Source organism: Sus scrofa, chromosome 12 (genome assembly GCF_054392235.1).
Source record: "Sus scrofa isolate SSC_HxYL_T2T_F1_AM1 chromosome 12, Sscrofa_HxYL_maternal_Yorkshire_Landrace_v2.0, whole genome shotgun sequence".
In the NCBI taxonomy this organism is placed as follows: domain Eukaryota; kingdom Metazoa; phylum Chordata; class Mammalia; order Artiodactyla; family Suidae; genus Sus; species Sus scrofa.
This window is the reverse complement of record NC_139394.1, coordinates 40,461,749-40,489,699: the sequence shown is the minus strand read 5'-3', so window position 1 is coordinate 40,489,699 and position 27,951 is coordinate 40,461,749. Positions and strand designations below refer to the sequence as shown.

General features: G+C 42.3%; 2 protein-coding genes and 1 pseudogene across 11 annotated transcripts in view; 2 read left to right on the top strand and 1 right to left on the bottom strand.

Moving 5' to 3' along the window:
- Window positions 1-11,505, bottom strand: part of RPS6KB1 (ribosomal protein S6 kinase B1) — a 47,922-nt gene extending 36,417 nt beyond the window's left edge. For 4 of the 6 annotated variants that reach the window (XR_014821290.1, XR_014821288.1, XR_014821289.1 and 1 more), the window contains exon 1: window positions 11,297-11,505. Coding sequence is in view for 1 of the 6 variants with exons in the window: in XM_003131671.6 (XP_003131719.1) it covers window positions 11,297-11,437 (141 nt within the window). In the remaining 5 variants the exon portion in view is untranslated. Of the gene's footprint in view, window positions 1-10,683; window positions 10,805-11,296 lie in introns of all 6 variants that reach the window. The other 2 variants (XR_014821291.1, XM_084985035.1) reach the window with 1 other exon arrangement.
- On the top strand, window positions 925-6,729 carry LOC146398210 (uS5 assembly chaperone PDCD2 pseudogene; annotated as a pseudogene). The gene is made up of 2 exons (XR_014820471.1): window positions 925-958; window positions 3,961-6,729. The product of XR_014820471.1 is annotated as an uS5 assembly chaperone PDCD2 pseudogene (transcript).
- Window positions 11,506-11,905: 400 nt separating the features above from the next.
- TUBD1 (tubulin delta 1) overlaps window positions 11,906-27,951 on the top strand; it is a 140,806-nt gene continuing 124,760 nt past the window's right edge. Inside the window, exons 1-6 of one of the 4 annotated variants that reach the window (XM_003131670.5) lie at window positions 11,906-11,965; window positions 13,071-13,286; window positions 15,976-16,123; window positions 17,974-18,190; window positions 20,151-20,382; window positions 27,619-27,783. In XM_003131670.5, coding sequence (XP_003131718.1) covers window positions 13,115-13,286; window positions 15,976-16,123; window positions 17,974-18,190; window positions 20,151-20,382; window positions 27,619-27,783 — 934 coding nt within the window. In that variant the 5' untranslated portion in view covers window positions 11,906-11,965; window positions 13,071-13,114. Of the gene's footprint in view, window positions 11,966-13,070; window positions 13,287-15,844; window positions 15,930-15,975; window positions 16,124-17,973; window positions 18,191-20,150; window positions 21,764-27,618; window positions 27,784-27,951 lie in introns of all 4 variants that reach the window. The other 3 variants (XM_005669003.4, XR_014821292.1, XM_013981124.3) reach the window with 3 other exon arrangements.

The following is a 27,951-nucleotide window of genomic DNA, read 5'->3' as shown; positions in this document are numbered from 1 at the left end:
AGTTCCTGTTGCGGCTCAGTGGAAACGAATCTGGCTAGTATCCATGAGATGCAGGTTCAATCCCTGGCCTTGCTCGGTGGGGTTAAGCATCCAGTGTTGCTATGAGTTGTAGTGTAGGTCACAGACGTAGCCCGGATCTGGTGTTGCTGTGGCTGTGGCCGTGGCATAGGGCAGCAGTTATAGCTCTGACTCGACCCCTAGCCTGGGAACCTTGGGAACCTCCATATGGCAAAGGGGACCCTAAAAAAAGACCAAAAAAAAAAGAAAGAAATGAAAATAACTCTGTTCGCAGTAGTATCAATAAGAATAAAATACTTAGAAAAAAATTTAACAAAAAAGTGTAAGACATATATATTCAATAATTCCAAAACACTGCTGAAAGACATTTTAAAAGACCTAAATAGGAGTTCCCATCGTGGCGCAGTGGTTAACGAATCCGGCTAGGAACCATGAGGTTGTGGGTTCGATCCCTGCCCTTGCTCAGTGGGTTAAGGAGGATGCGGCATTGCCGTGAGCTGTGGTGTAGGTTGCAGATGTGGCTCGGATCCTGCGTTGCTGTGGCTCTGGTGTGGGCTGGCAGCTGCAGCTCTGATTGGACCCCTAGCCTGGGAACCTCCATATGCTGCGGGAGCGGCCCAAGAAATAGCAATAAATAAATAAGTAAATAAATAAATAAAAATAAATAAATAAATAAGAGACCTAAATAAATCAAGACATTCCACATTCCTGGATCAGATGACTTTATGTTGTTAAAGTGGCAATAGTAACCAAATTGGTCTGTTTCAACTCAATTCCATAAAAATCCAATGTTTCCTTCTTGCAGAAGCTGACAAGCTAATCCTAAAATTCACTCAGAAACATGAGCCCAAGACAATCTTAAAAAGGGAGAACAAAGTTAGGGGACTGACATGTCCTAATTTCAAAATGTACTACAAAGCAAGAACAATCAACACAGCATGTACTGGCATAAGGACAGAAATATAAATCACTGAAATTGAATTGAGAGCCCAGAAATAAAGCTTTTCATTTACAGTCAACTGATTTTTGACCAAGATGTGAGGAAATCAATGGGAAAGAGGCAATCTTTCAGTAAGTGGTACTGGGACAATTGGAACTCCACATGCAAAAATTTACTATGGACCTCTACTTTCACACCGTACATCAAAATGCATCACACACTGAAATATAAGAACTGAAACTATAAAACTCTTAGAAGAAACCTAGCAGGGAGTAAATCTTCAGGATCTCAATAAAGGCAATGATTTCTTAAGAGAGATCATGAAAGGCACAAAAGATTGAAGAAAAAAACAAAGTGGATTTATTCAAAATTTAAAACTTTTGCACTTCAAAAGACATCATCAAGAGAGTGAAAAGAGGAGTTTCTGCTGTGGCCAAATGGGATTGGCAGCATCTCTGCAGTGCCAGGATGCAGATTCAATCCCTGGTCCAGCACAGTGGGTTAAAGGACCTGGCATTGCTGCAGCTGTGGCCCAAGTCACAACTGTGGCTCGGATCTGATCTCTGGCCCAGGAATTCCACATGCCAAGGGGTGCCTCCCCAACAACAACAACAACAATCCACAGAATAGCAGCATATAAAGAACTCTACAACTCAATTTAAAAAAAAAAATTTTTTTTAATTGGATTAAGGGGAGTTTCCTTGCAGCCCATCGGGTTAAGGATCCAGCACTGTCACTGAGGTGGCTAGGGTTGCTGCTGTGGTTGCAAGTTCAATCCCTGGCCTGGGAACTTCCACATGCTGTGGGTGTAACAAAAAAAAAAAAAAAAAAAAAAAAAAAGGAAAAGAAAAAAGAAAAAAAAGGTCCAATTCAACCCCTAGCCTGGGAACCTCCATATGGCACAGGGGGTTCTAAAAAAAGACAAAAAAAAAAAAAAAAAAGAAAGAAAGAAATGCAGATAACTCTGTTCACAGTAGTATCAATAAGAATAAAATACTTGGAAAAAAAATAACAAAAAAAGCGTAAGTCTTCTATATTTGATAACTCTAAAACACTACTGAAAGAAATTTCTCCAAAGACATTTAAATGGCCAAGTCACATTAAAGGGTGTTCAACATCATTAGCCACTAAGGAAATTCAAACCAAAACCACTGAGATACCACTTCATATCAACTAGGATGGATATAAATAAAAAGACAAAAAAATAACAAGTTTGGCAAGGATGTAGAGAAACTGGAACCCTCACACACTGCTGGCAGCAAGGTAAAATGGTACAACCACTTCAGAAAACAGTTTGGCAGTTGCTTCAAAAATTAAACATAGACTTACCATATGATCCAGCAAAAATACTCCTAGGTATCTACCCAAGAGAAATGAAAATATATGTTCCACAAATACTTAGGCACAAATGTTCACAGCAATATTATTTACAATAGCCAAAAAATGGAAACAACTCAAATGAACATTAACTGGTGAAATGATAAATGTGGTTGATCAATGGAATACTATTTGGCCATAAAAGGGAATGAAGCACTGATATGTACTACACACAGATGATCCTCAAAAACATTAAGTGAAAGAAGCCAACCGCAAAAGGCCACATATTATATAATTCCATTTCCACTGACTGTCCAGAAAAGGTAAATTTACAGATATGGGAAATAGATTAGTGGTTGGGAGTTCCCATCGTGGCTCAGCAGTTAGCAAACCTGACTAGCATCCATGAGGATGTGCATTAGATCCCTAGCCTCACTCAGTGGGTTAAGGATCTGGCATTGCCATGAGCTGTGGTGTAGGTCACAGATGTGGCTGCATTGCTGTGGCTCTGGTGGATGCTGGAGGTTAAAGCTTTGATGGGACCCCTATCCTGGGAACTTCCATATGCCACAGGTGTCACCCTAAAAAAGACAAAAAAGACAAAAAGACAAAAAAAAAGAAAAAAAAGAAAATAGACTAGTGGTTGCCTAGGGCTAGGGGTGGCTATGAGGAGAGACTATAAATGGACCCAAAGTTTCTCTTGAGGGCAATGGAAATATTCTAAAATTAAACTGTGGGGATGGTTGTACAACTCTATAAATATACTAAATGTCACTGAATTATTAAAAAAAAAAAACCTCAGCAGCAAAAATTCAGTTATTAATATTTAAAAATATAGCTTTAAAATGAGTATTCTTAAATATAGTCTGATTATGAATTCTTTTATTTATATAAGAAGATATCACATAATTGAAAATAGGTTCTAAAAATTAGAAATGTTGGAGTTCCAGTTGTGGCACAGCAGGTTAAGAACCTGAAAAATTCCCATAAGGTTGCGGGTTCCATCCCTGGCCTCGCTCAGTGGGTTAAGGATCCGGCATTACCATGGGCTGTGGTGTAGGCCAACAACTACAGCTCCGATTCAATGTGGGAACTTCCATATGTCACAGGTACAGCCCTAAAAAGACAAAAAATAATAATAAAAATTAAAAAATAAAATAGGAGTTCCTGTTGTGGCTCAGAGGTTAACAAACCCGACTAGTATCCATGAGGCCACAGGTTCAATCCTTGGCCTTCCTCAGTGGGTTGAGGATCCAGCATTGCCGTAAGCTGTGGTGTAGGTCACATACTCGGCTCGGATCTGGCGTTGTTGTGTCTGTGGCGTAGGCCGGCAGCTGAAGCTTCGATTGGACCCCTAGACTGGGAACCTCCATATGCCACAGGTGTGGCCCTAAAAAGACACACATATGATAAAATAAATATAAAAATTAGAAGTGTTAAAAGTTTTCATTGAAAATTTGAGAATAGCCCTTCCTCTCTTGCTGTCTTTCTCTCTCCCCTTCTATACACCTGCCACCCCCATCTTCTCTCTCTCTTTAAATAAACACTTAATTGCCTCACTACCCTTAATCTCTTTGCTGAATTCTTTCTCCAAAGAGACTAAGTTCTGGGGACCTAAATCAAGTGGTTAGAGTTGAGCATTCTAACCTGACAGTCACCCAAGAACAGGGTCATCAGCCCCCTAGATTTTAGAAATTAGCTATCCAGGAGAAATGACTTCTACTCCTATGAACCACCTTCTGAGGATCCTCTCCCAGAAACAGGAGAATCCCTGAGCCTCCTGCTCAGGTTTGGTGCTCATCTCTGCAGGGTTTGTTGGCTGTTTAGGCCCCAAAACATGCTCCAGATGTCACCAGGCACATTACTGCAGTAAGGAGCATCAGGCACTGGACTGGAGATGGGGACATAAGCAGGCTTCTGTACAAGCAGATAATTTGGACAATACAGTCCCAGACCCCAACTTCCTTCTTCCAAAATGTGAAACTGTAATAGGAACAGAAGATGAGATTATGCCCGAAGTTGTAGAAAAAGAAGATGAATCAGAGATTACAGGGAGCATGGGCAAAGCACCCGATGAAGAACTGGATTCCATGGCAAAGCATGAATCTAGGGAAGATAGAATTTCCCATAAGTTTAAAACTAAAATATTCCTTGAACCAGAACAGATTTTCAGATATGGCAAAGGGGTTGCCCCCATCTGGATTGCTGGTGAAAATATTCCTCAAGAAAAGGATATTCCAGACTGCCCCTGTGGTGCCAAGAGAATATTTGAATTCCAGATCATGCCTCAGCTGCCCCACCACCTCAAGGCTGACAGGCTGGGCAGGAGTGTTGATTGGGGTGCCCTGGCCATCCTCACCTGTGCTGAAAGCTGTGGATTGGGCACTGGCTACACAAAGGAATTTGTTTGGAAGCAAGATATACTAGACACAGCTTAAAGACAATGTTGGGAAGCCTTAAAAATATTCATAATCTCTTAGACCTTGCAATTCCATTTCCAGGACTTTATCCTAAGAAAACAATTATGCTAGAGATATACAAAGATGTCATTTTACGTCTTGTTTACGTTGTCTTTAGATTAGACAAAAATGTTCACTGATAGGGAATTAAGTAAATTTTGGTGCATCTATCCAGCAGGATATGCTATGCAGTCTTAATGATACAGACACACACACACACATATATACATATATATATATATATCAAATAAGATATAAACAGGTATTCATAGTGTGATATTTCATAAAAATATTTATACCTGTGTATGTGTACAAAAATAATCTGGAAAAATAAACACTAGATGTGAACTGGTTAAACAGTGGGACTAAGTGACATGATCTTTTTTACTTATACTTCTTTCTGCAATAAAAATGGGCTGTGTGTCTAAAAAAAAAAGAAAAATTTAGAATAATTCAAAAAACATTTAAATGAACTCATTTTTCTTCAAAGATACCAGTACACAAAGATACAAGATACACAAAGAAGGAGTTCCATTGCGGCACAGTGGGTTACGGATCCAACGTGGTTGCTGGTGTGGCGCAGGGTCAATCCCTGCCCTGGAAACTTCCACATGCCACAGACACGGTCAAAAAAAAAAAAAAAGAAAAAAAGATATGCAAAGAAAACTGATAGTATTCTCACACAATGGATGATCAAATGCTCCCCCCAAACACAAGTTTTTTTAGTCAGAACTTGCTCACACTGTAAAGAAGTCAGGATGAAGTCTAACACTAGGGAGGTATGTTTCATGATTAGAAGGAGGCAAAAGGTTGGGGCAGCATTAAGAGAAAAAAATTCTTGTAGTTTCAACTTGATGCAGTTTCTTTTTTGTGTGGGGAGGGGCAGGTAGGCAAGGTTATGGTTAAAGGGTTTTTTTTTTTTTTTTTTTTTTTTGGTCTCTGGTGCTTCATACAATTACCTACGATGGCTGCACTTTAAAAACAAAAGGTTAATTTCTATAAAACTGGTATTATATAATTATTTTTTCTTTAATGTTCACTTTACTTAATTCTAAATTAAAGACCGCAGAGTAGTTAACACTGAACTATTACTCTGAAGCCACCTAGAAAGATATGTCCTGTGGCTACGTTTCATTTCCGGAGCCAACCAGGCCTGTCTTACCACCTGCATCTGGGCTTATAACTTCCTACTGTTACCTTCTGAAGCAGAAGTGCTTAAGGCATCATTCTTTGTGCTACTCAATGTTTCCTTGACAAGTCTCACACCAGAAACATCAAGCTATTATACAGTACATATTGACAATTCTCCTTTACAGGAAACTTTAGGTTTTCTTCTGCTGCCTTAAGCTTTATAACCCATCCAATGTTTTTTGTGTGTCACTATGACTGACAAAGCAGAATCCTCCTCATCTAAGCTACACTATATGAGATGCACTTTCAAACTAGTCTATCAGAATGACTAGTCATGAAGTTTTAAATTAAAATTGTATATAAATTCAAGTTAGTTATGTCTTAAGTCTTGATGAAAGCTTATTTTGTAAAAATTTAAATAAGTTATTATAGAATGGGTGAAATATCCTTAATTCAGAATTCATTAAATCATTTATCCATTTGCCTGGCTCTTCAGACAGTTCCTTATAAAGTAAGATTCAGTAATTCAGATAAATAGGGAAAAAGGAGTAAACATTGCCCCAAATCTTAGGCTATTTAAAAATACTTTACAGTAAGTATTAAAACACAAAATAAGGGGAGTTCCCGTTGTGGCACAGCAGAAACGAATCCAACTAGTATCCACGTCGTTGCAGGTTCAATCCCTGGCCTCGCTCAGTGGTTCTGGGATCCAGCATTGCTGTGACCTATGATGTAGGTCGCAGACAAGGCTCAGATCCCACGCTGCTTTGGCTTTGGCTGTGGCTGTGGCTGTAGCTCTGATTCGACCCCTAGCCCGGAAATTCCATGTGCTGTGGATGTGGCCCTAAAAAAAAAAAAAAAAAAAAAAAATTGCAAAATAAGGAGTTCCTGCTATAGTGAAGCAGGTTAAGAATAAGACTAAGGATCTTGCATTGTCTCTGCAGGGGGCTGGGTCACTGCTAAGGAATGAGACCGATCCTAGGCCCAGGGCAGTGGGTTAAGGATCTGGCATTGCTGCTGCTGTGGTGTAGGTCACAGCTGCAGCTCAGTTTCGATCCCTTGCCCAGGGAATTTACATATGCTGTGGGTGTGACTGAAAAAAAAAAGAAAAATAAGCATGAATAATGGGATATTCGTAATCATAAATATATGAATACATATTATCTATATAGTACTGTCTTTCAAAACACTAAAATTTTTTTAACTTTTTTTTTTGGCTGTGCCCACAGCATAAAAAACTTCCCCGGTCAGGGGCTGAACCTGAGCCACAACTGTAACTAGAGCCACGGCAGTGACAATGCTAGATCGCTAACTCAATGAGCCACAAGGGAACTCCAAAAAAATTTGTTCAATGAAAATCTAACATCACAATCTGAAATTTGCACTGTAAACCTCCACGACTATTTTAAATTTTGAATTAGTAGAATAAAAATTAAGAATTTTTTTTAAAGTTGCATTAACAATCTTCTATTACTCTTAATCTGTGTCTCCACAGTAAAAACATTTTCATATGCTAATGAAAATCTCTAGAGGTAAAGTTTTCCTTAGTTTCAACTGTCTCCAAATCATATTATCACTAATGAAAGAGAAAACAAAACAAAACCTGTCACTCATTGGTTTTAATATAGTATTTATTTTTTTTTTTTTTTTTTTTTTTTGCTATTTCTTGGGCCGCTCCCACGGCATATGGAGATTCCCAGGCTAGGGGTTGAATCGGAGCTGTAGCCACCGGCCTACACCAGAGCCACAGCAACGCGGGATCCGAGCCGCGTCTGCAACCTACACCACAGCTCACGGCAACGCCGGATCGTTAACCCACTGAGCAAGGGCAGGGAACCGAACCCGCAACCTCATGGTTCCTAGTCGGGTTCATTAACCACTGCGCCACGACGGGAACTCCTAATATAGTATTTAAAATGTGTTAATTTGCTCTACTCTTCTTTTTTTTTTTTCCAGCTGCACCCATGGCATGTTTAAGTTCCTGGGCCAGGGATCAAGTCCAAGCCACAGCTATAGCAATGCAGGATCCTTAACCTGCTCGCCCACAGCAGGAGGGAACTCCTATTCTTCTCATCTTTTACTCACTGAAGAATGAAGTATGCTGTGTAAAGAATACATATTTACTAATACATATTCACTCAGTTCAACATACATAAAAAGGTATATATCTCTAAATAGGACCAATTAGAAAAAGGAAGGAAGGAAAGAAACAAACTGCAGTTCTGAAAATGCAGCACCTTTAGTATAACTGTCATTTATTATAAGTCTCTAAGTGTAGATGAGGGTAAAATTGAACGATTAGCTCTTTGACAATGAGTTAACACTGACAAGCTCTATTTCCGTAAACTAGCTAACTGCATAATGTGCCAGAATATTTTGAGAATATTTACATCTCATGTAATCTTCATTTGATAGAAAAGAAAAAAGCGTCAGACAGATTAAACAATTTATTTTAGATCATAAGTCAGTGAGCATAGCTAGAAAGATCTGAATTCACTTTTTACACACCATAAACAGGTACATTACAAACAGGACTAATAAATGCAATGAAGACACTATGCAATGAAGCTTGCTGAGTTGAGTTAGAAGTTAACTAGAAGATAACCACTAGTTATCTATGTGGTCTTGGGCAAACATCTCTCTGGATGGTGCCTCAGTTTCCTTACTATAAAATGATGAAACGAGGCTGACTGAATCAATGTTCAAAGGTTTGTGTACTGGAGTTCCCATTTGGCTCATTGGAAAGGGATGAATCTGACTAGTATTCGTGAGGATGCAGGTTCCAGCCCTGGCCTCACTCAGTGGGTTAAGGATCCAGCGTTGCTGTGAGTTGTGGTGTAGGTTGCAGACTCGGCTTAGATCTGGCATTGCTGTGGCTGTGGTATAGGCCAATGGCTGCGGCTCTGATTTGACCCCTAGCCTGGGACCCTCCATATGTTGTCAGCGTGGCCTTAACAAGACAAAAAAAAAAAAAAAGTTTGTGTACTAAAGGATAAAAATTCACAAATAGCCAGAATATTACTTATATTATTACAAATTCACAGTAGTCAGATTTTCCAAGAAAAAACACTCTCATTTTTCAGAATTTTAAAAAATTTTATTTTGGAAAAACCTGAGTGTCACCGGAATCTCTTGGTGGCCAATCCAATTCCACTCCAACTTTCTGCTTGTCCACCTTGCACCTCTTAGAATAACACACTCAAAAGAAGCATTTTCAGGAGTTCCCATCCCGGTTCAGTGGTAACAAACCTGACTAGTATCCGTGAGGACACAGGTTCAACTCCTGGCTTCGATCAGTGGATTAAAGGATCTGGCAACGAGCTGTGGTGTAGGTCACAGACACAGCTTTGATCCAGTGTGGCTGTGACTGGCAGCTGCAGCTCCAATTCAACCCCTAGCCTGGGAACTTCCATATGCCGAAGGTGCAGCCATAAAAAACAAAAGTAAAGCATTTTCAACTCCAAAAGCATTGCCAATAAGATATAATGACCTCCACTATTTCTCCAAAGCTGCTCTCCCCAAGGTTGTAGCTACATTTCTTTCTCTTTCCTATTTTCACCAGTTTCTCTAGCTTCTTCTTCCAAAACTTTTCAAAATCGTGTTGGCTTATACTCAACCAATGTCCAGTAGAGGTCCCAGTTCATAACAACAACAACAAAATTTTTTTTTTGGCTTTTTAGGGCTACACCTGCAGCATAAAGAAGCTACGAGCTAGGGGCAGAGTTAGAGCTGTAGCTGCCAGTCACAGCCACAGCCACATCAAACTCGCATCCTCATGGATACTAGCAGGGTTTGTTACTGCTGAGCCACAACTGAAACTCCCACAGAAACCTTAATATAGTATTTTACTTCAAACTCCTAATAATCCCATGGTCTGGAAATTCTAGCAGTTCAACTGATGCAGATTTTATAAAGCATCCTTCCTATCCAGTTTTCTCTTCTGCTCTGCTCCAAAGGCACTACCATATGGAGCCAATATAATGATAAGAGTATATTACATGTAATGAAAGTAATCCCATATTTGTTTCAAACTGCATTCAGTGGTATCTCATATTCCATTAAGAGACTAACAGGAATTCCATATGCAAACATATTAAAAGTACATATCTCAATAACTCACCTTCCATACTGACTGATCTTGATTTAGACTCATTTAATTTTGAAAAGAACAGTATTGCTTTAGCCCACTTAGTTTCTTAGTTCTTTATATATATAGCATCTCAACCTTTTGTCAGCATGCAAGGAACAACTTACTCCCCAGAGGAGGAAAATAGGATAAGGAAGAGAAAGGGAAGCCCCTTGGGTAGTTAGAGCAAAAACCTGATATCAGTTATTAACTCATCTAGACACTGGAATGTAGTATCTCAATTACCATGAGGTTATCATTGAAGGCCATTTGTGATTTAGTATGACAATACCATTTTGAATGTCACGTACAACTTGTGATTTTTCAATAAATTTACCTTGAAAAAAAGAATCTTGAATAAAGAAAAACTACTAACCAAAGGTGAACCAAGCTATGCATTAGGAAAAACAATTCTAAATTTAGCACCCCAAATTACAGCAAGGAAAGCCCTCACACCACCATTCACAAGTCTCAGTTTAAGCAATTTATTTTTGGCAAGCCAAATCACAGCTGTCAACGCTGGTTTTTTTCCACCCCAAAATTACATCAAGTATTTTGAAAAAATGTAGACATCTTCAACTGGGAGAAAAGTAAGTTACAAATGCCGTGTGTCGTTATAAATGCTTAACAAAAAAGTCACACGGAAGGAGGTTTTTGTTTAAAAAAAAAAAAAAAAAAGCAAACAAACAAACCCTGGAAGATGCAGCAGAGCCCCCTTGCTCCCGAAATAAAACTCCTGGTGGCTGTAACAGCAGCGGCAGCGCTACTCCCGACAGAAGTTTTCAGCTGTCACTTCTAACAGCTGAGCGCTTCCTAGGAGAGAAGCGACAGGCCGAGAAAAGAGGTGGTTGTGGGAGGTCTGAAGATTTAATACTTGAAATCTTACACTCAAGGGAAACCCTTCCGCTCTTCACCTGCACTTACGGGACACCCAGCCAGCGCAATCCCCCTCCCCCCAACACACGCTTCCACCACTCGCGCCCCACCACATTTAAGTCCACTAGCTCCAGGAATCGACCACGCGCCCTTTCTCGTTCCCTCCGCAGGCTGCTCCCAGCTGCGCTGTTCTGGGGCTAGGGGCGCGACCTGCACCTGCAAGCCCCGCAGCGGCCTCACACCTAAGGCCAGGTCCGCCCCACCCGTCCCCCCCCCACCCCCAGCTTCTGGCCGCGCGGCACCTCGGCTCCTCCCGCGGACTACTCGCTCCCCCCTGGGTCTCCGCGCTCTCGGACGCGCGGGGCTTCCAGGGCCCGCGCCACCGCCCCGGCCCTGTCACCTCGGGCCCCCCGGGACCCCGGGCCTCACCCCCTCCTCCAGCTCATCCTCAGAGCCCGCGTCCTCTGGCTGATCCAGGTCTATGTCAAACACTCCTGCCATGTCCTCAGCTTCCCTGTCTCGGAAGTCCGGCGCTGGGTAAAAGCCGTCCCGCCTCCGTCGTCGCCTCATGGGCCCGGACCCGCCGCAGCCACTGCTGCCGCTGCCGCCATCACCGGCTGCCTAGGCTCAGTGCGTCTGCGCTTAGGCCCCAGACTGGCTCCTGAAGTTCAGCACTGGAGCATGCGTACAGGATTCTGTGAAGCCGAACTGTGGGCAGTGAACATGCGTAGAACTATTGCCAGGAACCAGGTACTGGCAGAAACATGCGCAGAAGCCCAGCCGAAGCCTCTCTTGGAAGCCAGATCATGCGCATTGTCAGCTAAAGAGTTTGATGGACAGCGAGCATGCGTACCGTGTCTGAAATTGATAAATTGAAATTGAACATGCGTAATTAACCTTACTGAATAGGGAAAAAAAAAAAAAAAACACCCACCGCGGGGAGGGCGGGGGGGAAAAAGCGCAACAAATCTCTACGTTTGTGGTACATGCGCATTCGTTCTCTGTAGTTTTTTTTTTCTTTTGAAAGAGCATGCGCATAATAAGAGGGTTGCCCCTCGAATTTGAACCGGACAGAAACGGCTGGTTCTGGGGCTGGCAGTGAGTGGGGTTTTTGGGGAGCTGCTGGGGTGGTATAGAAAGGGAGCATCTTGGCTTTGCTAATTACTAGTTCGGTGGCTTTGCGAAAATCACATAACCTTTCAGAGCCTTAAGTTTCCTTATCTGTAAAATGAAAGTAATGACATCTATTTTGCAGGCTTGTTTGATAATTTTAAGTACAGAGTCTGGTTCCCAAACCACAGCTCTTTCCATTGCTCCGTGGACTCGGTGTGAGGTCTTAACCAAAAGTTGTCTCTTTACATTGTTAAAAATAGTGAATACTTTCTCTAATATTTCATCCCGTCTTTTTTTCCCCCCAAGCTTCGTCTCCCATGCTGTCCTCCCTGAGCTAAATACAAAGTCTTTCCTGTGTTACTGTGGTGCCTAGAACAGAAAGACGATTGGAGGGAGAAAATAATTATTTGGAAGAGAGAATATTAATGTTAATAAAATGTGCTATTGTTGAGCTAACTTCTGCATTATGTCCCTGTGGTGTGAAGTGTATGCTATGAATTCCTTCAACCGGGATTCCTTTTGTTTTTTTTTTTGTTTGTTTTAAATGCATACTTAGGAAAATAGTGATTACAAATGAAAATTTGAAAACTATTGAGCTTTATATAAATGAATTTGGGTACAGTAAATCCCAAAACCATATAAAGAAAAAGAACAACTTTCTTAAATGTTTGGCTTCTTAGACAAGATAGCTATTTTATCTACAGCGCCATAGACATATATAGTATTTTTAAAAATGTTTTTTTCTTTTAGGGTCACATCTGAGGCATATGGAAGTTCCCAGGCCTGGGGTCGAATCTGAGCCGCAGCTGCCAGCCTATGCTACAGCCTCAGCAATGTGGGATCGAAGCTGCATCTCTGAGCTATACTATAGCTCACAGCTATGTCAGATCCTTAACTCACTGAGCAAGGCCAGGGATCAAACCTGCATCCTCATGTATGCTAGTCAGGTTCATTGCCCCTGAGCCACAATGGGAACTCCTAAAAAAATTAATTTTTATTGATTGTGTATTAACGTATGTGATACTTTATTTGTTCTTTATTAATAATGTAAAGGCTATATTACTCAAAGGCTATATTTTTTCAATTACAGGTTGCTCACTTTTTTGAGAGAATAGGCCTAGTTCGTGTCTCAGCATGTCAATAGTAACAGTGCAACTTGGTCAATGTGGTAATCAGATTGGTTTTGAAGTGTTTGATGCTTTATTTAGTGATTCACACTGTCCCCAAGGACTCTGCTCTAAAAGAGAGAATGAGGCATATCAAGCATCTTGCAAAGAAAGATTCTTCAGTGAGGAGGAAAATGGAGGTATGTGTGCTCCAGAGTCCTGTCCTTTATTCTTTTTTTTTTTTTTTTTTTTTTTTTTTTTTTTTTTGTGAGCACTCTAAGTTCTTTTTTTTTCTTTTTTTTTTTTTTTTTTTTTTTTTTTTTTTTTTTTTTTTGTCTTTTTGTCTTTTGTCTTTTGTTGTTGTTGTTGTTGTTGCTATTTCTTGGGCCGCTCCCGCGGCATATGGAGGTTCCCAGGCTAGGGGTTGAATCGGAGCTGTAGCCACCGGCCTACGCCAGAGCCACAGCAACACGGGATCCGAGCCGCGTCTGCAACCTACACCACAGCTCACGGCAACGCCGGATCGTTAACCCACTGAGCAAGGGCAGGGACCGAACCCGCAACCTCATGGTTCCTAGTCGGATTCGTTAACCACTGCGCCACGACGGGAACTCCCCTGTCCTTTATTCTGACGTAACCTTTTCAAGGCCAGACCTTCCTCATGGTGTCTGAACCCTTTCCTCGTCCACCTTACTGCAGAACGACTTTGCTTTCAGCCCTTTGTTTCTTTATTAAGAACTTTTGTCTCTCTGGTGACATATTCCCCTCAACACGTTAGCAAGCCCAGATCTTGCCAATCCTAAACCAAACCTGACTTAGCTCTTGACTATAGCTTTCTTCTTCCTCTTATCTCTTTGCTTTCTCATCTAAGATTCTGAAAGAAGAACCCTCATTAACCAACTATAATCCTGCTTCTGCCCTATAATACCACTGAAGTTATTCCATGAAAAATTCCCAATGATCTCTTAAATTACCAGGTCCAATGACTGGTTTTCTTTTCCTAAATCACTTAACTCCTCGGGAGTTCCTGTCGTGGCTCAGTGGTTAACTCATCCGACTAGGAACCATGAGATTGCAGGTTTGATCCCTGGCCTTGCTCAGTGGGTCGAGGATCTGGCGTTGCCGTGAACTGTGGTGTAGGTCGAAGATGCGGCTCGGATCCAGTGTTGCTGTGGCTGTGATGTAGGCTGGCGGCTAAAGCTCCAATTAGACCCCTAGCCCAGGAACCTCCATATGCCTCAGGTGTGGCCCTAGAAAAGACCAAAAAAAAAAAAAAAAAATCACTTAACTTCTCTACCTCATTTGGTAACCTTAACTATAAAACTCTCTCCTTGAAACTCCTCCTGCTTAGGCTCCGAAATTTTCTCCTCCAGCGGTTGCATCTCAGTGTCTCTGCTATCCTCACTTGTATAATGCTCTCTGAGCAATTTCAATTACTCTTGAATTTTGCTACATCTTTTATACTAGTGATTCTCAACTCTTAGTCTAGCCTTTCTTCCTCTGCAGACTGATTAGTGAATATCTCCACCTGTATCCCTCATATGTACCTCAAACTCAACTCAAGGACATACCAAGGACATTTGTTTTCTTTCCTTTACAACTAGGCTCTTGGGAGTTCCCACTGTGGCATAAAGGGATCAGTAGTGTCTGTGGTTAAGGACCCAGCATTGCCATTCCAGTGGCATAGGTTGCAGCTGAAGCTCAGATCTGATCCCTGGCCCAAGAACTTCCACATACCTCGGGTAGAAAAAAACAAATTACTGCCCCCCCCGAAAAAAAAAACTTGGCTCTTATTACCCACATACCATCAGATGTCAAGAGCTGCTTGGTTTACCACCTACATATCTCTTGAAACTCTTCTCCACTTTCCATCTTCACTGTCATTGCCTTAATTCTAGCTCTTGTCCTCTCTTACCTGGACTGTTTCAAGACTCTCTTTCTGAGTTTCCCTGCATGGTCTCTTGTGTCTATCACATCTGTCCTCCACACTGCTGTATTGAAAAAACATCTGAATAGCCTCCCCTGCTTGAACATTTACAGTGGTTTCTCATTGCCTAAAAAATAAATTTTGGGTGTTCCCATTGTGGTACAGTGGAAACAAATCCAACTAGTATCCATGAGGATGTGGGTTCAATCCCTGGCCTCACTCATTGGGTTAAGGATCTGGGGTTGCCATGAGCTGTGGTGTAGGTCGCAGATGGAGCTAAGATCCTGTGTTGCTGTGGCTGTGGCATAGGCTGGCAACTGCAGCTCCACTTCAGCCCCTAGCCTGGGAACTTACATATGCCACTAGTGTGGCCCTAAAAAATAAATAAATAAATTTCAACCATTTTAGCATCACGTACAAGGATTTCTAAGATCTGAGCCCTGCCTGCTTTCTATCCATCACTTCTTGCAACTGCTCTTTCTCCACCTTTTTCTTTAATAATTCTGAGCTGCTTTTTGTGCCCTTGGTGTTTTGTACCTCTGGATGTGTTACTCTGTTATTGTGGGTTTGTTGTGGGTCATAGCACATCATACTGTGGTTTAGTGTTGAGGTGTTTTATCTCTCCCTCTGGTCCTCCTAGTCCTCCTAGGGCTGGATTAATGTTGTCTTCATCTCTGTGTTCCCAGCATAGTACATAGCACATTATAAGCACTCAACAGGTATGTGTCACCTTGACTCAGTCATCATTTTAGCCCATGTTCAATCAACCCTGCTTAGCAGAAAGCTAGGCATTATGAACTATCCGCATATACCTGTTGCTTCCCACCTCAGTTCCTAAGCAGGATGACAGATCTTCCTATCCTCAGTCTTTGAATTGTTTTTTGGACCTCGAAGTTTGCGCTCTGAGTTAATTCAGGTGAGACATATGCAGTATTTTTCTTTTGACTTTTTCCCCTCTCTAGTTCCAATTGCTCGTGCTGTGCTTGTTGACATGGAACCTAAAGTTATCAATCAAACACTGTCAAAGGCCGCCCATTCTGGCCGATGGAAATATGGTCAGCATTCTTGCTTCTGTCAAAAACAAGGTTCTGGAAACAACTGGGCATATGGGTAAGAATAATTCCTCATGAAGACGAATACCATACGGTATCACTTATATGTGGCATCGAAAATATGACACAAATGAACCTATCTACAAAACAGAAACAGACTCATGGACGTGGAAAACAGACTTGTGGTTGCCAGGAGGGAAGGGGTTGAGAGAAGGGTGGAGAGGGAGGTTGGGGTTAGCAGATGTTAGCTATTACACACGGAGGGAATAAACAACGAGGTCCCACTGTGTAGCAGAGAGGACTGTACTCAGTGTCCTATGATAAACCATACTAGAAAATAATATTTAAAAATGTATATATCTAAAAAAACTGAAGCACTTTGCTCTACAGCAGAAATGAACACATTGTAAATCAACTATGCTTAAATTTAAATTTTTTTTTTTTTTTTGCTTTTTTTAGGGCCACACCCACGGCATGTGGAGGTTCCCAGGCTAGGGGTCGAATTGAAACTACAGCTGCCAGCCACAGCCACAGCCACAGCAACGCGGCATCTTAGTCGCATCTTCAACCTACACCCCAGCTCAGGGCAACGCTGGATCCTTCACCCACTGAGCAAGGCCAGGGATCAAACCCATGTCCTCATGGATCCTAGCTGGGTTCATTACTGTGGAGCCACAACAGGAACTCCTAAAAAAATTTTTAAAAGAATAATCCCTCATAATTTTCAGTGTAGCTAGAGCTGCATAGTTGATTAACGGACAGTGAAGTTATAGCTGCGTGATTGATATAGCAAACATGAAATCTGAAATTGCTGTTTTAAAATTTAGTGTGACTTCAGTCAGAAGACACTCATTCTATCTCATGTAGGTCTGTGCTTCAGGTTGAGGTAGTGATGAAACCAAGGATCTCTTGCAGCAGGGGTTTCCACTTCTTTACTGTCATCCTGCCAGCTAACTTATTATCAATATAGTATGTTTATCTGGCAGATTTTCCAGCTCACAGGGAATATGACAAGGCAGTAGTATTGCCTCAGGTTCTTTGGAAAATTCCAATGCCTGGGGCTCACTTCCAGAAATCCTCATTAATTGGTTTGGGAGAAGTCTGAATATTGGAATTTTTCAGAGCTTCCTTAGGTAGTTCTAATGTGCCGTAAAATTAAAATGACTGCTTTAGGAATATTGTTATGAATATTGAATATTATGTTGTACCATAGACTTGCAGAACTACCTGGTCATTGAAGTCCCTAGCAAAAGGAATGACCTATAAAAGAGAATGTTCTATTCCCAGTAAATTCACTCTCCTAGCAGACCTATTCACCTATTAAAAATATTTCACTCATGTATTTTAAATCTTGTCAAGCAGGGTATCTGTACCTTTCATGAGAGTTAGTTCACTTCCATAGGTTTAAAAAGCCTTCTTTGGGGAGTTACTATCGTGGCTCAGTGGTAGTGAGCCTGAAGAGTATCTGTGAGGATGCGGGTTCGATCCCTGGCCGTGCTCAGTGGGTTAAGGATCCAGTGTTGCCATGAGCTGTGGTGTAGGTCACAGATGCTGCTCAGATCTGGCGTGGCTGTGGCTGCGGTATAGGCTGGCAGCTATAGCTCCAATTTGACCCCTAGCCTGGGTACAGCCCTAAAAAAAACAAAACAAACAAACACATAAAAGCCTTCTCTGGAGTTCCCTTTTGGCTCAGCAGGTTAAGGATCTGGTATTGTCACTGCAGTGGCTCGAGTTGTTGCTGTGGCACATGTTTGATCCCTGGTCCTGGAACTTCTGCATGCTGTGGGCATAGCAAAAACAAAAACAAAACAAGGCAAAAAAGCCTCCTCTACCCTATGTCTTTCTCTGCATTCCATTTCCCCGGTTAAATTGAAAGGTGTTTGTATTTCTTTCTTTTGTATTTCACAGTTACTCTGTTCATGGACCCAGGCACAAAGAATCCATAATGGACCTAATCCAGAAGGAAGTAGAGAAATGTGATTCTTTGAGCGGTTTTTTCATCATAATGAGTATGGCTGGAGGCACAGGATCAGGGCTGGGAGCTTTCGTTACACAGAACTTAGAAGATCAGTACTCAAACTCTTTGAAAATGAATCAGATTATATGGCCTTATGGAACTGGTGAGGTATGAACATATCAATTGAAAATTTTCTATTTTGGGAGTTCCTGTTGTGGTGCAGCAGAAACAAATCTGACTAGGAACCATGAGGTTGTGGGTTCGATCCCTGGCCTCACTCATTGGGTTAAGGATCCGGCGTTGTCATGAGCTGTGGTGTAGGTCGCAGACGCGGCTCTGATCTGGCGTGGCTGTGGCTGTGGCATAGGCCAGCAGCTACAGCTCTGATTAGACCCCTAGCCTAGGAACCTCCATAGGCTATGGGTGTGGCCTTAAAAAGACCAAAGACAAAAAAAAACCCAAAAAACTTTATATCTTGAACTCTTTGCAGTTAAAACAAATGTAGGTAAAAGACTGATCTCACCCTTTCTTTGGAAATGTTAAGTTACTATATCAGGAGTGATTCTACAATACAGTACTTTCATGAACAATTCATTTAACTTTGGAGTTCCCTTATGGCTCAGCAGATTAAGGATCTGGTATTGTTGCTGCTGTGGCTCTGATTACTACTGTACAAGTGTGGGTTTGAATCCTGCTGTGAATTTCCATGAGCCATAGATGCGACCAAAAATAAAATCATTTAACTTTGCTTTAACTTCTCCAAACAAATGAAGTGTCCTTATTTATAAAAATTCCAAAGACAATTGTGCATCTTCTCTCAGGAACCCATTTCTGGCTTAGTCCCTCTGGCTACAGTATGTAAAGCAGGGACCTTGACCTCATTGTGCCATTGCCAATCGTCAAAAAATTTTCATTGCTTTCCATTGAGAGGAAATTTCCATGTAGGCCAATTTCCTGTCGATCAGCCTAGTAGAAGAAATAATAAAACAAATATGAGGAGTTCCCACTGTGGTGTAGTGGGATCGGTGGAATCTGCAGCACTGGGACGCAGGTTCAATCTCCAGCTGGCACAGTGGGTTAAGAATCCAGCATTGCTGGAGTTCCCGTCGTGGCGCAGTGATTAACGAATCCGACTAGGAACCATGAGGTTGCGGGTTCGGTCCCTGCCCTTGCTCAGTGGGTTAAGGATCCCACGTTGCTGTGAGCTGTGGTGTAGGTCGCAGACTCGGCTTGGATCCCGCGTTGCTGTGGCTCTGGCGTAGGCTGGCGGCTACAGCTTTGATTCGACCCCTAGCCTGGGAACCTCCATATGCCGCAGAAGCAGCCCTAGAAAAGGCAAAAAAACAAAACAAAACAAAACAAAAAGAATCCAGCATTGCCGCAGCTTCAACATAGGTCACAACTGCGGCTCAGATCTGATCCCTGTCCTGGGAACACCGTATGTTGCAGGGCAGCTGATAAATAAATAATTTAAAAATATGTGTTCCACTAAAATACATATATAGATATAGATAGATATAGATATATGTATATTTTTTTTAAGTGAGGAGTTCCCATCGTGGCACAGTGGAAACAAATCCAACTGGGAACCATGAGGTTGCAGGTTCAAGCCCTGGCCTCACTCAGTGGGTTAAGGATCTGGTATTGCCATGAGCTGTGGCAAAGGTTGCAGACAGGGCTTGGATCCCACGTGGCTGTGGCTGTGGCTGTGGCTGGCAGCTGTAGCTCGGATTAGACCCCTAGCCTGGGAATCTCCATATGCCTTGGGTCTAGCCCTAAAAAGCAAAAAAACAAGTGAAATAAGTCACTACAGGAAATGACGTAGGAATAAAGTTTGATAGGAAATAGTCATCATATATTGAGCACTTATTATACATAGCACACTGTTCTAAGTGCTTTCCTTGCATCCTATCATTAATCCTTACAACTCTAGGAGACTGGGATAATTATTATCCCCATTTTACAGATGAGGAAACTAAGGCATACAGAGGTTAAATAACTTGTTGAAGATCATAGAGCTGGAAAGTGAAAGAGCCAGGATTTGAACCCGGGCAGGATCCCCTTAGAATCTACCCTCTTAACCACTCTTCTCTCCTGCCTTTCTTATTTTTGGCCTTTTTCTCTCCAGGTTATTGTTCAGAACTACAACTCCATTTTGACACTTTCTCGCTTGTACCGCTCTTCAGACGCCCTCCTTGTTCATGAGAATGATGCCGTTCATAAGATCTGTGCAAAACTGATGAATATCAAGCAGATCTCCTTCCGTGATATAAACCAAGTCCTCGCACATCAGCTGGGAAGTGTGTTCCAACCCACTTACTCTGGGGAAGGCTCATGGCACTACAGAAGAAATCCACTAGGTATCTGTCTACCTGCACGTTGCTTGTAGCAAAGTCTTAAGTTCTGAAAGCCTCAAAGTCCTTCTTCTCTGGCTCTTCCCCTCTGCCTGAAGATAAACTCCGGTCTCCCTCATCTCCAAATCCTTCCCAAAGAGCACCTTGGTTCTCTAAACTGTCTTACTGAAAAGATATGAGAGTTACTGAGTTTTTCAGAAGAGTAGAGGGTTTCCACCGATTCCATTCTGGATCCTTGCTCATCTTCTTCTTCTTCCTTTTTTTTAAAATAACTTTGAGGAGTTCCCATTGTGGCTCAGGGGGTTAAGAACCCGACTAGTAGGAGTTCCTGTCATGGCTCAGCAGAAATGAATCTGACTAGTATCCACGAGGATCAAGGTTCGATCCCTGGCCTTGCTCAGTGGGTTAAGGAACTGGCATTGCCTCAGGCTGTGGCGTAGGTCACAGATGTGGCTCAGATATGGTGTGGCTGTGGCTGTGGCATAGGTCTGCAGCTCTGATTCGACCCCTAGTCCAGCAACTTCCATATGCTTCAGGTGTGGCCCTAAAAAAAAAAAAAAAAAAAAAAAAGGGAAAATAATAACTTTGAGATATTCACACACCATATAACTCACCCTTTTAAAGTGTACAATTCAGTGTTTTCCAGCATATTCACAAAGGTGCCCAACGGTCACTTACAGCACCCCATCGTGAAACCCACCATTCTTTTTTCAGCTTATTGGTCACATATTCCTTTATCAATTCAGATCATCTAGATGCCAGTGACTCTGTAATCTATACCCCCTCATCCTCATCTCTTTCCCAAATACTGTCTATCCTAGTTTTCTTAGCTGCCTTTTGCTTCTCCAAATTTAGCATGTTCTGAATGGATTCAGTGTTTTTTTCCCCCATCTTCTCTCCTGTGGCCCTCCTCCATTCCTGTCACCTGGGTTTCTCCCACTGCCCTCCTGCCTCATTCGTATACTCAGCCCCGTTGGTGCCATCTCTGCTGTCTGTCTGCATTCTCTCCTACAACTCTGTCTCTGACACTGGTACCGTTGGGTCAGTAACTCTCAAGTAACATTGCCTGTGCCCCGGAATACAAAGCAGTTCTCTCTCTCTTTTTGCATAAAAAGAGAAGCTCACATCTTCCTGGACCGTCCTGGCTTAGGTGGTCCTGATCCTGCTTTCCTTCCTGTTGCCTGCCTCTTCCCCCTTCAGTCCGTTTTGCACCACAGACCCCAAATGGAGCCTCCCGGATGCACAGATCTAATCCGTGGACTCCTAACCCTCATTCTGTGGCTCACACATTACCTGCCAGATTTGTCGTTATTCTTTGGCCTGGCCTCCACATTATGCCCTGAACCCTAACTTTCCAGCTTCATCCCCTTCTGCCTCCTCTGCATAGGTCTCTACCCATTTTTCATCCTGTCTTCACTTTTTTTTTTTTTAATGGCTGTATCCATGGCATTTAGAAGTTCCTGGGCCAGGGATTGAATCTGAGCCGTAGCTGTGACCTATGCTGCAACAATGGCAACGCCAGATCCTTTAACCCACTGCACCAGGCCAGGGATCAAACCCGAGCCTCTGCTGGGACCTGAGCCACTGTAGTCAGATTCTTAACCAACTGCGCCACAGCAGGAACACCTGCCTTTATTATTTGTTTTGTCTTTTTTTAATAATGATTTTTATTTTTCCGTTATAGCTGATTTACAGTGTTCTGTCAATTTTCTACTGCACAGCAAGGTGACCCAGTCACACATACATGCATACATTCTTTTCTCTCACATTATCATGCTCCATCACAAGTGACCAGACATAGTTCCCAGTGCTATACAGCAGGATCCCATTGCTTATCCATTCCAAAAGCAATAGTTTGCATCTGTTAACCCCAAATTCCCAGTTTCTCCCTGCTCCCTCCCGCTTCCTCTTGGCAACCACAAGTCTGTTCTCCATGTCCATGATTTTCTTTTCTGTGGAAAGGTTCATTTGTGCCATATATTAGATTCCAGATATAAGTGAAATCATATGGTATTTGTCTTTCTCTTTCTGACTTACTTCACTGAGTATGAGAGTCTCTAGTTCCATCCATGTTGCTGCAAATGGCATTATTTTGTTCTTTTTTGTGGCTGAGTAGTATTCCATTCACATCTTCTTAATCCAGTCATCTATCGATAGACATTTTGGTTGTTTCCATGTCTTGTCTGTGTGAATAGTGCTGCAGTGAACACGCGGGTGCATGTGTCTTTTTTTTTTTTTTTTTTTTTGCTATTTCTTGGGTTGCTCCCTCGGCATATGGAGTTTCCCAGGCTAGGGGTCTAATCCGAGCTGCAGCCACCGGCCTATGCCAGAGCCACAGCAACTCGGGATTCGAGCCGCGTCTGCAACCTACACCACAGCTCACGGCAATGCCAGATCGTTAACCCACTGAGCAAGGGCAGGGACCGAACCCGCAACCTCATGGTTCCTAGTCGGATTCGTTAACCACTGCGCCACGATGGGAACTCCTGCATGTGTCTTTTTTAAGGAAAATTTTGTCTGGATAGATGCCCAAGAGTGGGATGCTGGGTCATATGGGAGTTCTATGTATAGTTTTATAAGGTAGCTCCATATTGTTCTCCATAGCGTTTGTACCAATTTACATTCCCACCAACAGTGCAGGAGAGTTCCCTTTTCTCCATACCTCTCCAGCATTTGTTATTTGTGGACTTATTAATGATGGGCATTCTGACTGGTGTGAGGTAGTACCTCATAGTAGTTTTGATTTGTATTTCTCTAATAATCAGTGATGTTGAGCATTTTTTGATGTGCTTGTTGGCCATCTGTCTATCTTCTTTGGAGAAATGTCTATTCAGGTCGTTTGCCCATTTTTCCATTGGCTTATTGGCTTTTTTGCTGTTGAGTTGTATAAGCTATTTGTATATTTTAGAGACTAAGCCCTTGTCCGTTGCATCATTTGAAATTATTTTCTCCCATTCTGTAAGTTGTCTTTTTGGGGTTTTTTTTTATGGTTTCCTTTGCCGTGCAAAAACTTGTCAGTTTGATTAGGTCCCATTGGTTTATTTTTGCTTTTATTTCTGTTGCTTTGGGAGATATTATTTCTTTAAGTGTGTTTGCTTATCTTTAAAAGTAACACGCACAGGACCTGGTGGCTCAGTGGGTTAAGGATCCGGCCATTGTCAAAGTCTCCCTCTGACTGCTTCCCAGATGCTACCTCTGTAACAGGCACCATGTGTTTTCTTAGAGGAGGAGTCTGCCCTGTTCACGTTTTGTAGTCCCCGCTAATTTGCAGCTTCCTCGCAGCTTCCTTCGCAACATGTGTCTTGTTAATTTTTGTACATTCCACGGTACTTACCATATTGCACATCTGTTCATTCAACCAATGTTTGTTGACTTCCTGCTGTATGCCAGGCACTATGCTAAATGTTGGGGATCCACTGGGGAACAGATGTTGTGTTCACATTAAACAAATAATTACACCAAGAACGTAAAATTAAAAATTGAGGAGTTGTGGCTCAGCCAGCTAAGAACCCAACTAGTATCCATGAACCCTGCTCTCACTCGATGAGTTAAGGATCCCGTGTTGTCATGAACTGTGGTGTAGGCCAGCAGCTACAGCTCCATTCAACCCCTAGCCTGGGAACTTCCATGTGCCTTGGGTGCAGCCCTAAAAATGACCAAAAAAAAAAAATTGGAGTTCCCTTCGTGGCTTAGCGGTTAACGAATCCCACTGGGAACCATGAGGTTGTGGGTTCGATCCCTGGCCTTGCTCAGTGGGTTAAGGAACTGGCGTTGCCATGAGCTGTGGTGTAGGTTGTAGACTCGGCTCGAATCCCGCATTGCCGTGACTCTGGTGTAGGCTGACAGCTACAGCTCCGATTCAGCCCCTAGCCTGGGAACCTCCATATGCCGTGGGTGTGGCCCTAGAAAAGGCAAAAAGACCAAAAAAAAAAAAAAATTTGAGGCATTCCTACTGTGGCACAGTGGGTTAAGAATCCTACTGCAGTAGCTCAATTTGCTGCAGAGGTTTGGGTTCAGTCCCTAGCCCAGTGCAGTGGGTTAAAGATCTCGTATTACCTGCTATAAAGCACAGAGAACTCTATCCGATATTCTGTGATCATCTATGTGGGAAAAGAACCTGAAAGAGAATGGATGTGTGTATATGTGTGACTGTATTACTTTGTTGTACAGCAGAAATTATCACAACCAAATCAACTATACTTCAATTAAACTTTAAAAAATCAACAACAACAAAAACAATCTGGTATTGCCACAGCTGTGGCGTGGGTTGCAGCTGCAGCTCACTTTCAGTCCCTGGCCCGGGAAACCACATGCCACAGGTACGGCCATAAAAAAAAAAAAAAAAAAAGAAAAATTGAGGTAAGGGGTTCCATGGTAGCTCAGCAGGTTTAAGGATCCAGCATTGTCGCTTTTGTGGCACAGATTCAATCACTGGCCCAGGAACTTCCATGTTTTTCGTGGGAGTGGCAAAAAACCCAAAAAACCAAAAACTTAGGTCCAGATTTCTTATGATAAAGCCTACAGTTGATCACAGTGAAGATATGTGATCTATATTCTTTCAGTTTCTCTTCTCTCTTGCATTCTCTCATTGCTCATGAGTTACAACCTCAGGGGCCGCCTCATCTCTTCTCAGATAGCCCAGCTCATTCTCAAAAGGCTGTCTTTTTTTCTTTTTTGGCTTGCCCACAATTCCTGGGCTAGGGATAGAACCCGAGCCACAGCAGTGACGATGCCAGATCCTTAACCACTAGGCCACCAGGGAACTCCAAAGGTGTCTCTTCATTCTGTTCTTGTTACCTTCCTGCTCCCTCTACTAAGAATGTTATGCTGACCATTTCCCTTTTTCTCTTTCAAACCTCAGTCCCCTTGAAATGGCCTTCCAGCCTCAGTATCCTGTTTGAGGAGTCGGTGCCTGTATCATCCTGTTTGCCTCCTTCCCAGGATTTTTACTCTCTGACATTATTTTGTTTACTACTTTTTGCATACTTTGTTTCTATTGGCTAGAATAGAAATTTCTCGAAGACAAGGCCTTGTCTTTTTTTTTTTTTTTTTTTTTTTTTTTTTTAGGGCTGCACCTGTGGCATTTGGAGGTTCCCAGGTGAGGATTCAAGTCGGAGGTGTAGCTGCTGGCCTACACCACAGCCACAGCAATGTGGGATCTGAGCCACATCTTCCACCTACACGACAACTCACAGCAACACAGGATCTTTAACCCACTGAGCGAGGCTAGGGATCAAACCTGTGTCCTCATGGATGCTAGTCAGATTTGTTGCCACTGAGCCATGATGGGAACACTCAGGCCTTTTCTGTTTTGTTCACCATTATATCCCCTGTCCTCAGAGCAGTGCCTGGCATAGAATAGGTTCTTACTAAATGGGACTAAGCAAATGGAGATAGAATAAAGACAATGGGAGTTCCCATCTTGGCCCAATGGTTAACTAATCCGACTAGGAACCATGAGGTTGTGGGTTCAATCTCTGGCCTTGCTAAGTGGGTTAAGGATCCGGTGTTGCTGTGAGCTGTTTTGTAGGTTGCAGACGCGGCTCGGATCCCAAGTTGCTGTGGCTCTGGTGTAGGCTGCAGCTACAGCTCTGATTGGACCCCTAGCCTGGGAACCTCCATATGTCACAGGAGTGGCCCTAGAAAAGACAAAAAGACACACACACACACACACACACACACACACACACACACACACAAAGAATAAAGACAACAAATTTGGGGGGTGGAGTAAAATGGACAGGAGTAAGTGCTAGATTGGATCTAGGAAATGAGGGGTGTAGAGCATAATTCATGGGACCCTGGCTTATACAACAGTGCAGATGGTGGTGATGTTAGCTGAGGCTAAGAAAAGCCCTGATTTGGGGATGGTATGGGACAGAGAAAGAAGTGCGTCTTATTTGTTTTTTGTTATTGTTATTTTAGGGTTGCACCCGCGGCATATGGAAGTTCCCAGGTTAGGGGTTGAATCAGAGCTGCAGCCGCTAGCCGCGTCACAGCCACAGCAATTCGGGATCCAAGCCACGTCTGCAGCCTACACCACAGCTCACGGTAACACCGGATCCTTAACCCACTGAGCGAGGCCAGGGACCAAACCTGCAACCTCATGGTTCCTATTCAGATTCGTTAACCACTGTGCAATGACAAGAACTCCCCAAAAAATGTTTTTAAATTAAAAAAAAAAGAAAAAGTCCTTTTCTGTGCAGCATTTTGTAGACATTTGTGTCACAGTTTGTTCCTTCCATTAGGACATAGGATATGAGTTTGCATATCATTAAACTTATATTTCAGGAGTTCCTGTCGTGGCGCAGTGGTTAACGAATCTGACTAGGAACCATGAGGTTGCAGGTTCGGTCCCTGCCCTTGCTCAGTGGGTTAACGATCCCGTGTTGCTGTGAGCTGTGGTGTAGGTCGCAGACGCGGCTCAGATCCCACGTTGCTGTGGCTCTAGCATAGGCCGGTGGCTACGGCTCCGATTCGACCCCTAGCCTGGGAACCTCCACATGCCTCGGGAGCGGCCCAAGAAATGGCAAAAAGACAAAAAAAAAAAAAAATTTATATTTCACATTATGGTAGTATATTTTCTTTCTTCTACAGGTATTTTCTGTAACTATATTAAAATTATATACAACGTAAAAATGTGATATGTTAAAAATATAGAAACATTTAAAATGTATAAAATAAGCTCTGAATGAAAAGATAGCCTTTCTCCATAGTTCTATTTCATTACAAATACAAGGTTCTAAATATAGACAGTATTTCTGTCTTCAGGAATTACTAATCTTGTCTTCTTTCCCAGTAGTGTTTGATGTTGACAGATTCTGATTATCATTTAACACGATCAAATAAGAGAGCTGGGAAAGTTTCTGAAAGAATATTTAGAGAATTACAATAAAGCATATTAGCTCTTATGCTTACTTTGTTTTCCTGAAGTTTTGCTGAATATTTTATTCATATCCCAGTTTCTTAGCTAAAAAGAAACTCTTATTTCCTTTTGGCAAAGTATACTTTCTCACTCTGTTAAGGTAGGTGCCAAAATCAAGCAAATATGTGGTCTGTAATAGACATTGTCTCTGAAGTTGTATTTACATTTTAAAATTTAAGCAGTTTTGGTCCTGGAGGAGAAAACACATTTGATCCCTCAACTATCAAATCATGGGTGTATATGGGCCAGTTGAAACTGTGGAATTTAAAAATTTAGTTCAGGTTTGTTTTTTGTTTGTTTGTTTTTTTTCTTTGCAGGAGACTTAATGGAGAATTTAGTTCCCCATCCAGAATTCAAGATGCTGGGTGTTCGTAACATTCCTCAAATGTCTGAGAATTCATTGGCATACAGCACGTTTACTTGGGCTGGCCTCCTGAAGCATTTGAGACAGATGCTCATTTCTAATGCGAAAATGGAAGAAGGTAAAGGGTATTTTAAAAATATACAGCCCACAAACTGGGAATAATGCCTGCACTGAAGTTCTCAATATAAAGTGGCTTGGGCCAGTTGAAATAATGGTGCTTTCTTCTGGCCAGGGAGGCTCCTGCAGAAACTCACCAGAATATCCCAGGTTGACTTAGTAATCACGT